The sequence below is a fragment of the Pagrus pagrus genome (genome assembly GCF_965226575.1).
Source record: "Pagrus pagrus genome assembly, chromosome: 19".
NCBI classification, from domain to species: domain Eukaryota; kingdom Metazoa; phylum Chordata; class Actinopteri; order Spariformes; family Sparidae; genus Pagrus; species Pagrus pagrus.
Genome location: NC_140203.1, coordinates 2,892,214 through 2,906,731, shown reverse-complemented (window position 1 = coordinate 2,906,731; position 14,518 = coordinate 2,892,214). Strand labels below are relative to the sequence as shown.

At 42.1% G+C, this 14,518-nt stretch overlaps 1 protein-coding gene across 1 annotated transcript; it reads right to left on the bottom strand.

Moving 5' to 3' along the window:
* Positions 1-1,096: 1,096 nt before the first annotated feature.
* tor4aa (torsin family 4, member Aa) lies at positions 1,097-10,340 on the bottom strand. Its single transcript, XM_084382807.1, has 3 exons — positions 9,988-10,340; positions 5,721-6,203; positions 1,097-3,309 (listed from the first exon to the last, which is right to left on the bottom strand). The coding sequence occupies exons 2-3, from the start codon at positions 6,201-6,203 to the stop codon at positions 2,452-2,454; spliced, it is 1,341 nt and encodes a 446-aa protein (XP_084238933.1). The 5' UTR covers positions 9,988-10,340; the 3' UTR covers positions 1,097-2,451.
* Positions 10,341-14,518: the final 4,178 nt, after the last annotated feature.

Genomic DNA, 14,518 nt, shown 5'->3' with positions numbered 1-14,518 from the left:
TAAACACAAACACGCTCACTTCATGTTATTAAAGACACCAAACAACACGAACACGATCTGCTGCGAACACTTACCGACAGCAGCTGCAGTGAAACCTGTCATGTGTCGATATCCATCATGATTAACGGCTGCGTCTCCGTACCGGATGTGACGTGAACTGACGGCTACCAGGTGATTTTATTTCGAGTTAAATTACCTCAATTGTTGTTTTGCTCTTCTTGATAATCACCTTCTCAAAAATAAAAAATAAATGAAAAAACAACCCACAATAAAATCGCCCTGACAGAGAGTGGCGTAGCGATGGCGTTTTTTGTACGTTAAACCGGAAGTTAGCATCAGGGCGATGCTAACTTCCGGATCCCTCCGCAAAAAGCCTGTGGGATTTTGAATCGGATTTCGTATTATTGCTGAAAATAATCTTAGTATTTAAAACAAGTTTATGAGACTTACACACTTTGTTCATTAAGATAATCTCCACAGATGAACACCACTTTTGTGATTTTTGAAGCGTTAATTAAATTTCTAGAAGCAAAAAGCTAACGTTAGGCTATAAACAGACGACATAAACACCACCACTGAGCGTCTTACTACACAGTTACTATCCAGGTTTTCTATAAACTGATCAATGTACAAGTTGTAAAGTCAGAGTTAGAATAGTTTGTAACTAAAGTGGGCCTGTAAAGACGGACTAGTGAGTAGATGAGTCTCCGTGTTCGCTGTGAGGACGTTTAATGTCCCCGACAACCTCTGTAGTCTCACTGAGACACTTGTTAGCAACCACTGTTTTTAAAACACATAAGAGCTTCATGATTGAATTGTGGGACATTTATGTCTTAGAACAAAATGTGTGAATATCTTCAGCCTGTGGTAACAACACACCTTATTTCACTTATTTCAATTAAAACCCAGTCAAAATACCCATTGACTTTAAGATGAGGAAACTGGAATAAGTGCATAAATGCTAACTGACGCATTACAATACGCATATTTCCCCAAAATGTCGAATTATTTACTCAAAACTTTTCTTCTTTTTTTTTGTCAATCAAAAAAGTGCTACGTGATGTTTTACAAGCTGCATCCAAGAAAAGTCCCACAGTCATATTTAAACAGTGTCTTTAATTTCAAGGCACTCACTACATTAAAGTTTATATTGATAATATAAACTGATTAAAGGACATTTACATATTCATGACTCATTCAATCTCATCAGACCAATAAAAATCAAATCTTAATGCTAATGCAAGTCTGTGTTGATTTTAAGTTTGTTGGATGTGAACATGCAAAAATGTCTTTCTTTAATAAATAAGCTTGTCAGGGACCACAGAGAGAGGGGAGGCCATGTATGCAGGCAAGATCCATCCTGCTACTAGCAGACTTAGCTGGAGGCTAAATGTCACTGCTGCTAGCCTACGAGCTAAAGCAACTTTTGATATTATTACAGTTTTCAATGCCATATATTATCGAAGTAAGTCCACAGGCTACACAATGAAGATTCTGTATCTGCTGACTTGCATTAGCATTATTTAAGGCCATGCTGCATTTGACATTTCTGACAAACTGATGCATGAGGCTATAAATATCTGAACTTCCCTTTTTTTAAATGAATGAATATTTATCTTACTTCTACTATGTCTGATTGAGCTGCCTAATATAGATGTTGTAAACTAAAAGAGGGGTTAGAAGGGTTAAAGGGTCAGTTCTCCCAATTCATAAAAACACATCTCAAATATACCTCTAGTGGCGTTTAGCCATTTAGATAGTTTTGTTTTTAATCCGTCCAGGTTTTTAATCATCCATCTCTGTGAAAATCCATCCAATAGTTGTTGATTATTCACTCAGAAATAGAAATGTTAACTTGCTTGTCGGGTTAAAGGAGAAGTCAACTGATAACAGATGTTAGCTGGATTCTTCAGCGTTGACATACGGGAGGCACTAAATGAAATCAACAGATAAAATCATGAAGATTGAGCCTCTGAAGACCCTGATTATTAGCGCCATGTGAGTCAACAGCAGCGTGTCTTTCCAGAAAGAGTAGTCAACATTTGAGCTAAAGTATTTTCTATTGAAGAAGCAGACCCTATAAAAACTGTTGAGAGCAGCAGAAATTCCAAAATCTGGTGTAATAAAAACCTCAACTATCTGGATGGCTGGATTCCACTAGAGAGAGGTTTTTCATAAACTGACCCGACCCTCTCAGGATTGTTTGTGGACTGGGTGTTTTCAAACCTCTTCACAGGATTCACACCATTTCCCTCAGCAGAGCTGAACGTCTTCACTGCCCTTTTCTCTGAACACACTTCTCTTTTTTTTTTTTTAAGTCTTTCAAAACTGCTCTTGAAAGCTTTGGCTCTGAGTTGTGCCATTCAAGTTTCATAAACATACGGTCTCGACCACACTGTTTCTTCATGGTTTACAGAATGTGAAACATCCAAGCATTTCCTGCAGAGGATTTCACAGCAGATTCACTTTAGCCACCACCTGCTTGCAGCCTGTCTGGGAATATTCGTGCTCCCCTACCGCGGGGTAATATTGGATCTCCCCGGCGAGCCGCTCTATGTTGGTATGATCCGGGTAGAAGCCCTCTCGAGTCATTTCATCCAGGAAGCACTCCATCACGTGACCTTTCTCCAAGAGGCCCAGAGGTAAGATGTCCGCCTCTGTCCACAGGAGGTGAAGCTTCTCCAGAGTGTTGCGTAATATCGGAGTCAGCTCTTTAACCAGGTTACTATGACGACCAGATGCTGACATTGCCATAGAAATACTGGAGGAGTTGTGCAGCATATGTTTGGTGATGTGTGTGTGACCCAGATTGCTTAGGAACAGGTAGATGGCGTTCAGGTATTCGTTGGACTGTTTGGAGGCCACGAGCTGCCACAGCGCGTCCAGGATCTCGCTGTGCATGTGCTCGGCCTCGTCGAAGATGAAGAGCGGGATTTTCTCCTCCTCCTCGGCTCGTTCGACCATCTCTGAGATGATACCGGAGAGGTCGCGGGCGCACTGCAGGGCGTCGGCCTCCTGGGGACAGTGGTGAAGGACGTAGTACTGCAGCACCAGTGTCTCCCCGACCACGGAGCGGAAATGTCCGGCCAGGAGGCGTCCCAGGTGGCTCTTGCCGACACCACTGGGGCCGTGCAGGGACACCACCAGGGGCTTGTTGTGGACGTAGGTGGACAGGTAGTCCTTCAGGTGGGACAGCAGACCCTCCACTGCCCCCTGCTGCCCAAACACCTCTCTCCTCAGAGTCTTATCCAGCCCCTCCAGGTCGTACCTGAGGACGTGGTCATCTAGGTTCTCTATGGCGTTGTACACCTGAAGAGAAACAAGTGACAGAATATGATGAACCTACATAAGCAAACGAGACCAGCAGCGATAAGATTGGCTATTTCTTTATAATTAAAATAGTTAGATAGCTGGATAAGTCATAAAATTTTAAACTATTTTTTATGGTGGAGTTTTGAGGATGCAATGAGGAAAAAAGCTGCTCTGTAGTCTGGTGATACGACACTAAAACAAAGTTAATGTTTCACCATTGTCATCTTTTGACCACAGGGGGCGCCAGATCATTTATGGTAAAAATTCATAAAAAGTTTAATACGTTTTGCTTTGAAACTCCCAAATGCATGCGTGTGTATGTAACGGTCCACTCTTGTGAATCTTATGAAGTCATTTTCTCATGATTAATTATCTCGTTATATCGGAAAATCACATTTTTTTATCTGCTGACAGTTTTGTGTGTGTCATGTTTCCATTGTGAACAGACTGCATATTCAAAATCTGCTTATAATTTACATGCAGTAGGGACTGAAATCAATACAATCTACACAAAGCCTGAAACAACAAACTGGGGAAGTATTTACACTTCTCAGGTATTTCATTACTTCTGCAATTTGGCCTTGTAATCTGCATCAATCATTTGTATGACATGACACTGCAGAGGGAAACGAGCTCTGTCCCAGTTTATTTTTCCGATCAGCTGCTGACATCTTCAACCTGGAACCAGGAAATACACCAGAACCATTAAAACTGTTCCTGTTTGAAACTGAAAAAATATTCCCTTTACAATAATTCACAATAGACCATATTCACATGGTGGAAGCTAAAACTTCTGGGGTAATGTTGAGCTGTTGTGTTCCAGGATGTGGGTTATTCACCATTTCCCCATCGATCAGCGACCGGAAAGATGATGGATAGTTAAAATCTTGAGGGTACAACAACAGTGTGGATAACCAATTAGCTAATGTTTAACTTCCAGGCTCAAATATTTCAGTATTAATTGACACCTTTCTTATCATATCACGTAAATGTTAGCTAGCCTCTTGTCCAATGAAAGCTCATGAGAATCAGACATGTTTTACCTTGAGTGGCTCGATGTTCTTCTATACTTTACAATCCTTTGTCTTTATTAGCTGCTGATCAGTCAGAAGTGATCAATTAATAACAGTTAGTCAGATTCTCTACTTTTTCGTCCCTACGTGAGCGTGACGTCAGAGGAAAATGGCCGCCCTGTCAACATGGTTTACGCTGCGGGACACACGCTACAAATATCTCAGCCGCATTAACGGAAAAAGGGCGGTGAGGCTTTACTGAACAGTGCCTGAGATTAGCTGATGACACAGCAGGTACCTGAGGCCCGAGTGACAATTGATCCAGTCTATTTTTAGTCTGAATAAACGACACGACCGAGCATGTCGAGAAAAAAACAGTCCACTCTCTATTTTAATCCTGAATAGTCAGACAGGAACTGATTGTAAGACAAGTTCCTCACAGTCAGTTACAGGAAAGTCTGCTCTGCCAGTTCTGGGTGCATATACAGCACACGGTATACTAACATGACTGATGCAACATACAGACACCGACTGCTCAACCTCCCAAGGCATCATGGGAATGAAGGTGGACGGTGAAGGTGAACGATCATGCCAACAACAACGACAACTCTGTTTTCATCTTGCAAAATGAATAAATAATCCAGAAGACATTCAACGTTGGATTCCTCTTCATGGATTAACTTTGCAAAGTCTTCAAATAGACGCTGCAGATCGAAGCTGGACTGAGCTGCTCAGATGAATACAGTCGCACAACAGTGACATCCCTCTGCAGAGGAAGTCTCTAACACGCAGCTTTCCAGAGATATTGAGGTTTCCCTGGACGACATATTTTAATGTTGTACACGACATCGTCAGCCCCAGACAACGACGTTGTGACTGCCAAGAGTAATATAGAGGAAATATAGAAGATTATAGAGGAAATGAACCTGAACTACAACATCTTTTATTTTGTGTCAGCTGAACTTTTATTTTGTGAAGCCGAAACATGCACGAAACTGAACTTCACAGCTGCTAAATATCTTGTTTTTCTTCCTCAATTCCAGCAATTTAACTTAACTTAAGTGATGTCGAAGTGTCCTCCAGGGTGTGTCAGCACACCGTGACATCACCGTGTACACTTCTGACTACAGCTAACCACACCCAGAGGTGACACACTGTTTTCAGCCACTGTTCAACACTGGTGTTGAACTCCTTAAACTTGCTCAAGTAGATTTGGACCCATGTGACATCCTAACCTTGCTTCAATCCAAGGCACAGGCAGTTGAAAATATTACTTTATAATTTAGCTGTAATACTTTTTTTCCTGTATGTATTTGAACACATCGTCCCCCACCCAGGAGAAGCATCATGAGAAAGCCTCCGGGTCACAGTCACGGTTGTGTTCAGTCACTCTACCTGCATAAAGACGATGGCGAACAGCAGGTAAAGGCAGTACTTGGCCCGGCTCTGCTCCTGCTTCGGCGGGGCCCTGCACCCTCCGCTGTTCGGAAACAACACCCTCTTCCTCCTCCTCCTCTTCTTCTTCTGAGGGATGGAGGACGACAAGGCGGACGGGGTGAGTCCGTCGAAGGTGAAGATTTTGGGGCTGGTTCGTGACGGCGCTCCCGTGAGGGGCCCTGCTCCTCCCATGGACAGGGCCAGCTCCTGCCGCCTCTTCTTTATGGCCTGGTACTTCTGTTTGATGCGGATGACGGCGCGTAGAGACGAGGAGAAGCTGGACAGACTCGGGGCCGGACTGCTCCTGTGATTATCGTTACTCTCTTCTTCTTCTTCTTCACCCTTAGAAGAAGCCTCTTCGTCCACCTCTCCGTCCATGTCTCCCTCCAGCTCTCCCTCTGTCACAGAGGCCGAGGCGCTGCTGCTGTCTTGATCACTCATCTGCAGAGAGGAAGAGAAGACTTCAGAGCAGCTACAATCAACATCTTTTATTCTTGTCGTGACAAAACCACAGTTATTTCCCCGACTTCCTCTCAACTCTACCGGACCGTGTTAGTGTTTCTTTGAGCTCGTTGTTTTGGCTTTTACGTGCACAGCTAAAAGCCAAAGCAAGACCAGCAGCCAAACATGAAAACGCAGTCGTTATCTGCTCACCCTCATGCTGATAGAAAGCAAAACAGCCATTAACAACCCAAAACAACTGAAGTAGCTGGGGGCTTGTTTTAAAGCGTAAAGACCAACTGAAAAAATCATAAATTGGCTGCACACAGCTCCTCCAGAGTGATCCAAGTCTCTGGAAGCCCCGAGACCCCAAATTGATTTGAAAAGACGTTAATTACAACCTTTTAAAGCCGAAACCTTCACTGTAGCTGCTGAGCTGAGAGAGTTAGCATGCACCCTGAATGAACTGGCTGTTTACACATTATCAAGAGTGCAAATAAGGTTTTTCCCAAATCAATTTGGGATCACAGGGCCTCCGGGGACTTGGATCACTCTGGAGGAGCTGTATGGAGCCATGTTATGTTGTGTTGTTGTGTGGTTGTTTTTTACGTGTTAAAACAAGTCAGTTGTTTAAGAGAACGCTGCAATGCTGTTTTGCTGTGAAGCTCCATGGAGGAACTGTCTTTCGACCGAACTACACCTGTCTCTACACCTGTACCATATATGATCCTCAAACTATGGACGAGAGGCTCGTGCTCATGAGTTACGATGTCAACATTAAAGCAACACATTCGGTGAACGTTTTGTTTTATAAGACAGTTTCAGAACAAGTCTCCAAGAAAGTGCTCGTGCTCCAAAATCACCCGTGCGGACACGTAGCATTAGCTTGGTGCCCTTAAAAGGGTCTGTGGGTTACGTTGAGCAACCGAGAGATGATTTCTGAGAAGACACGTTGCTGCTCCATTAAACTGAAGAGAAGGCCGACACCTCTGCGGCTGTTATCTCTAATACTCAGCGACGCACATCAAAACAATCCAGATTGACAAACAGCTTCACAGGTGAGAGGAAGGATGTTTGATTTTGTAGTGAACTGTCCCTTTAAATCGAGTATTTTATAAAATACTTACAAAATATTGCCACGATCCAGCGACATGCATCATTATTGTGAATATTAAAGCCATGAGGGATTTTTTTACTCGCAGCAGCCAATCAGAAGACTTTTTTGTGGTCCAACCATCCTCCGATCTGTTATCAAATCAATCAGCGACACACACACACACACACACACACACACACACACACACACACCGAGGCCTGTACTTCTCACCACAAACTGATGGTTGTGTTCTCACTTTGAGTACATTAAAAGGGACGTATAGCTGCATACGTTTAATGTATGTCTGGTGAGAAAGGCCGGGCGTCTCTGACAGTAAGAGGAGAGGGAGTGTGTGAAATTGGTGGAGGTGCAACACTGCGCTCGTTTCCTCTGGTCTGACGAGAAAGACCAAGATAGGATGAGTAAAACACCACAAATACGAGAAAGGACGGAGACAAAATTCTTCCAACTTCATGACTAATGAAAATGTGATTGAGCCTGAGAGGATTCTGGGTAAAATTATTGCCAGATCATATTTCTAAAAGTGAGGCCTGATAAGATATCTTCAGATCACGTATCACTCAGCAGTTGGATGTTACATTTCTCTGCTTTATCAGGTGAAATTTGACTTGTTTTTGTGTAATTTATAACCAGATCTACTATTTCATGAGCACCGACGTGGACGTGACTGTTTTTCCAGGTGCACAGCTGTTGGTTTTCTTCACACACGATATTCAAATCAAGAAAAAATTACTTGGAAATGTTCCTGCAGAAAAGAAGGAAGTGAAATCCCTTCAGGAACCTGAGCTGGCTGCAGGATAACCCCGCCTGTGCAAGTTCACACAAATAAGCTTTGTGTTATCGACTCACTGAAAAAAGTTTTGTGATCACTGAAGTCAAAATCTTCAACTTTTAAGTCGAACACATGCGGTTCTCATTAAGTCGTAACCTCACATTCTTCAGGTTCGTCTGCAGAAACAGTCAAAGTTATATACATGAAATACTCTAAATGTGACACCATGCTGGTTACATCACCTTCTTAAAAGGATCAGTTCCCTCTAAAATGAAAATCATTAGTCATCATCTCCTCCCTCCATGCTGATGCAAAGTCAGGTGAAGGTTCGTAGTCCACTAAACATTTCTGGAGCTTCACAGCAAAACAGCGTCACAGCATTCTCGTCAATAACTGAAGTAGCTAGAGACCGAAAAGAAAACATAAATGTCTCCATACAGCTCGTCCGGCGTAGCCCAAGTCTCCAGAAGCCCTGAGAGCCCAAACTGATTTGAAAAGATATTTACACCCCTGACGTGCGGTCGATCTCATGCATTCAGCTCAGCAGCTACAGTGACGATTTCAGCTTTAAAAAACATGTGAATAACATGTTTTTAAATCAATTTCTGATCTCCTGTCTTCACACATTTTGACTGTGACAGCAGCTCATCGCGACGCATATTTACGTTTCCTGTTCGGCAACGACCTCTAGTGGCTGTCGTTATTATTACAGCAGCAAAGGAGGACGTCAAGCGGAGCAGTATAAAGAGGACAAGAACTGTGAGCCACCACTTTCCCCCGCGTGGATCAATAAAGTGTTTCTGATTGTGATCGCTGTATCAGTGATGGAGTTATTTGATATGTTTTCCTAACACTAACCACACTGAGCGTACGACAGAGGTCTGCTACGTGACAACTGTCATGTCATTTCTGGAGTCACTGGAAAGCCGATCTACTTAGACGTTAGGTGTGAGGATGTGTTGGCTGGATGAGCTGCATGAAGCCGTTTTATGTTTTTTTTCTGATGTTTTTAGCGTTTTAAAGTCTCCATCTGCTTCAGTTGTTCAGGAGAACGCTGCAACGTTGTTTTAGTGTGAAGCTTCAGAGGACTACAGCACCTCACCAGACTTTCCATCATGATTGGTCATTTTTTGGTTGAACTGTTCCTTTAGAGCACACGAGGGTGACTTTCTGTTTTTTTTCAGCCCTGCAGAGAAAGTAGGAACTATGAGTTACACCCAAATGTACAAATTTACACAATCAATTCTGCAGTCAATGAATCTTCCACTTCTGTTTTTTTTTTTCCTGTTGCTGGCAGCGCAGAGAGAGACAGGAGCACCACTTCCAGTTAAAACCGAACACTGTTTGCATTGTGTGTGTTATCAGACTCTTGGCGCGGAGGCAGCCTCGTTTTTTTTTTTTGTTAAAGTTATTAAATAAATCTCGTGTGTCCGAGCCTCTTTTTCACCAGCACAAAAGAATTCATTGGAAACACTCAGGGGACAGAAAGAAAGATGGTATCAGTCTCCTCACATGCAGAGACCCGAAAGAAGCAGCTGCATACCAGGGATTTTAGAGCTCTGCAGCATTTTTCATGTTTACTGTGTCAAAAAACGACCTTTTCACGTCTCAAAATATGCCTGCAAGAACTTCCACATACTTGAAGCTCAGAGGAACGCTCAGACACACCACCCAGGTTGAAGGCTGGCGCCTCTCTGAAAAGCTTTTCTGTTTTGTTGTTTGTTTCACTGATTTCTCCTGAACCAGAGACAGGTACTGAATTACAACCTCACACCCAGCTGCACACACATACCTCACCCTGCAGGCTGGGTATGCAAAGCAGGCAGAAGGGGGAAACAGACCAGTGAAGAAGGAGAAGTTAAAGCATGCAAGAAAATAAACAACAGTTTACTTACCTCCGTGGTGGCTCGAATGTTCCCGAAGAGCAATAAGTTTAGAGGATCAGTCCATCGTGTGGGAGTGAACAGCTGAAGCAGAGAACAGCCTCACGCAGGACGAGCAGCTCGACTCAGGAAGAGCCGTCCTATCTGTCTATCTCACCTCCGAAGCCTGTTCCCCACCATGTGCAGGCTCCTCCTCCTCTATTCTCTGGTGTTTGACACGTTACAACCCACTGCTGCCTTCATCTGACACTGTTAACTCTCACCAGAGCCTTTAAAAAACTGCTCCACTGCTTCTTCTTACACCGTCTTTAACTAATAACAGAAGATTTACAGGTAGAAACCAAATCCTGACTTCAAGACCCCGAGCTTCATTTATTCATTAGAATGTAATTGAGTACATGTACTCAAGTACAGTTTTGAGGTACTTGTACTTTACTTGAGTATTTCCATTTCCTGCTACTTCATACTTCCACTTCCCTACATTCTGGAGGCAAAACTGCAACTTTAGTTTCTTTGCAGATTGTCAAAATAGCAGTTTTTAATTCATGTATTTCATCAGCACGAGGACAGAAAAACACTGATTCTTGATAATCATTCCACCTATAATACACTGTCGATGTAAATATATGTATAATTTACTTTAACTTGTATTTTTGAAACTCATTCTGAAGTTAATGCCGATCGCACGGCGTCATGTCAGAAACGACACCGCCTACGTGTATCTTAGTTCACCACGCTACTCAGTTTGACACCAGGCTCGATTTCTTTTCTTGCAAAAATGACGGTCGTATTACAGCAAAAAGAAGCAGATCTGCAACCAGAGCGGGAAGAGGCATTGTTTTCCCCGGTCACTCTCCCCAGGTAACAGCGGGACAACCGGATTAACTGTGGAAACTCTACACTGCAAAAGAAAAAGAAACCCGCCGATGGAGGAGGTGAAGAGGGAGAGTGATAGAAACGAGAAGGAGAGCGCTCTGGTGTTGTACCAAAGTCTGTTCCCTCGTTGATGTGTGTTTCCTCTTACCACCGGGAAGTACATCCAATATCGTATTTTGAGACTTTTACTCAACAGCTACTCATATAGGTGACTTCAACTTTTACCAAAGTGATATTTAAAAACAGTATCTTTACTTTGAAGGTCCTATTTGTAAGAAAAGTTGATTGTTGAAAGTTGTACCGACTCTTTTTAGGTCGGTTCGGCTGCCGACCCAAATCGTCTGTATTTGGCGAGTTGAGAATGAGACTCAAAAATCAAACTTTTCTTACAAATAGGACCGTTAACTCAAGGATGACTTTTGGGTACTCTACAACATCTTTACTGCCTTTCATTAATCCAAACGAAGGATGAAATCAGAGTAAAAACACTGACATGGGACCGTCCACGAGGATTGTTCATGAAGAAAAATGTAGGCTTTCGTCGCATGATTTAAAAAAACCCACCCAAACCAAACAGACAGTTTTGCAAAGTCATCATGAGGAGGGAAAAAAACAATGTATCTATTCTGAGGATCGTTTTCATTATCGTGGTTTTCTTCCGTCTTGTATGACAGGAAACTGGATATCTCCTGGTTTTTGGACTGTTGGTTTGTGAAAAACCATTTGAATGGAGTCACTTTTAACTGTGTGACATTATTTAAATTGCTGTCATGTTGTCATTGTTGCGTGGGTGTTCAGACTTTAAAAGGTCAAACATTGGATATAAATAGAAAACCAAGAGGTGTGGAACATGTTTGCATTGTCATTTAACTATGACTAAACAGCGGAGGTACTTCACTTAGCATTTCCACTTTATACTCCTTTTCTGCTTCATTCTGGAGGCAAACGTTGAACTTTTTATTATTACATTTATTTGATAGCCTGAGTAACTGGATTATTTTATGATTCAGATTAATAATACAAATATAAATTAATTAAAAAATGATGTATTTTTATGGGTAAAGCCATCCAGCATTATATAAAGACATTAAATTAGCATTAACTTTTGGAGCTTTAAGTATATTTTGATGTGAATACTTTTTTACTTAAAGCTGCTACAAAAAACTTTCATGCTTTGTTGATTCTGGCGCCCCCTGTGGACAAAAGAGGTACAACAGCCCCCTGTCGTAAAGCTCTGGCTAACATGCATTTCATTTTTTAGTTTTTCACTGTCGTAATACAACTTTTACTGGATTAAAATATCTAAATACTTCCTCCAACACTGCGATTAATTCTATAAAAATAAATATGATGATAAAATATAATAATAAACATGATTAAACAGAAATCTACTCGACGTGGTGACCTCACAGTTGATGCTGAGTCATAAAACCTGATCACAGTTTGTAGATAAGAAGTGCTTGACAGGAAAAGCTCGAGTGTGAGTTTCTGTATATCAATGGTGTGAAAAGGAAGCTATCAGACTATAAAGACGCCGTCAGAAGGAAGTCTGAGCTCAACTCATCCTTCACTGCAGCCTCTGTACACAGTTTACTTCCAACAAGCTGCTGCGAGTAAACTGTTAATGTTGCAGGAGGAAGGACGGATTAGTCACCAGTCCTACTGCTGCAGCAGCCGGTCAGCGCTCAACACTAACAATGAGAGCTGCTACAGATGAGCACATTTTTATTATTATTACTGTGACAGAGGACAGTTTCCCACGGTGATCACGTCATTCATCTGCAATCTGACAACCATCTGTATCACTTCTCACCCACGACAATTTGTTGATGTGGGAGGATAAAGAGGAAAGCATTCAGAATAACTTCTCTCTGTGGACTGACATGACGACGATTTCAAGTTAGGGTTGGACATCAAAGTCAAACGATTCGTCAATTAATCAAGCCGCCAATCGAAAGAAAATAAGTCGCCAACTACTTTAATAATCGATTAATAGTTTCAGTGATGTTTCCAAGAAAATAAAGTCAAATAATTGTTGGTTCCAGCTTCTGAAACATGAGGATTTGATGCTTTTCTTTGTCATTCGTGACAGTAAATAAAGAGTGTTTGGGTTTTTGGACAAAAGAAGCAAACTGAAGACGTCACGTTGGACTAAAGGATTAATAAACAGATTAAAGGGGCTCTATGTAACAATCTACAGTACTTCCCGTCTCTCTCGGTTGCCTGAACAAGCCTGTGGACGGTTTGTTGAAGTCGTTTAAATGCTGCTGGATTTCTTTGCGAAGGACTCGGGTCAGATTTTTTTGCAACGGTCCTAAAAGGATGTGTGACCGCGTCTCGTCTCAGTGCTGCTGACAGGGAACAGCTGATGTTGCTAACTAATGACATTGAAGAGTTGACCAGAGAACCTTTGATCAATGATGATCATTATCTGTATTTATAGCCCCGAGCGTAACACACACAAACCACATCCGTCGTCATTGACGTAGCTGGTGTGGTAGTACGCTAAAACAGGTAGAGAGACAGTTGCTCTCTGCTGACGTCTTTATTTAAGGAATAGTTCAACATTTTAACACTTATTTCTCTCAGGTAGGAACAAAACAATCTACTTTGTCTACCTGTTGAGCATCTCATGCGCCAGATGTTTGATAAAAACACACCACAGTTCCTCATTAAGGCCTTTCAGGTCCATCTAAAGACTTCAATATAAAGTCACTGAAAGCTATTTGCCTTCATATCATGGGCTCTATTCATCAGCTACAATCTCACAGATACTGATAAACAGCCGATTATATAAAAAGACAAATAGTGCAACTATTTCGGAAGTTAATTGACGAAAAAAGAAAGAAAAAGCCGTCATGAAATCTGGAAGTTTAGGCTGCAACAATCCCTAAAGTACAGATACTTGAGAGGAGTGAGTCAAGCCACCTCATCACGTCCTTCACGCTGACATCACGTTCAGCTCTTCTCCTCCACCAGGGTCGAACCCATCAGGTCATGGATCACTCCGGTGTTTTCACAATACGATGTGTTGTGATCGGTGCTTTGTACACAGGACGGATGTCTGCAGGCTCACATCGCAAACATGCGAAGGTCAGAAGACACGACCTCGATGGGCGGTTCACGTCCTTGAGGCTCACTCGTGGTGGGAGAATTATTTCAGACCCTTGAAGGAAGTGAAAGTAATGAGCTGTGAAAAAGCTGCAAAAATACTGATACAAGTGAAAGTCCTACACGTGAAGTATGAGCAGCAACATGTACTCAAAACTAGAAGTACTTGTGCACCAGTGTTATTACTGATGGATTTACATTTACTGCAACCAAAGACTATGCTTGTGATTGATTTATCTGCAGATAATTGTTTTGTCCACAGAAGGAAAAAAAGAGTTAAAGATGTCGCCCACAATTTCCTCCAGCCTGAGGTGACACCATCACCAAAAATCCAACTTGTGATTATTTAAAAGACAAAACGAAGAAAAATGTTCATATTTAAGAAGCTTCAACAAAAATATATATATATACAGTATATTTAGATGTTTTACCTACAAACACTTTGTTACTGTTCAGGTATCTGTACTTTGAGTATCTCTTTGACTTCTCCTCCCTCCATCTGAACACAAATATCTGAACTTTCTCTTCCTCACATTTTCAAAACAGGCTCGTTACT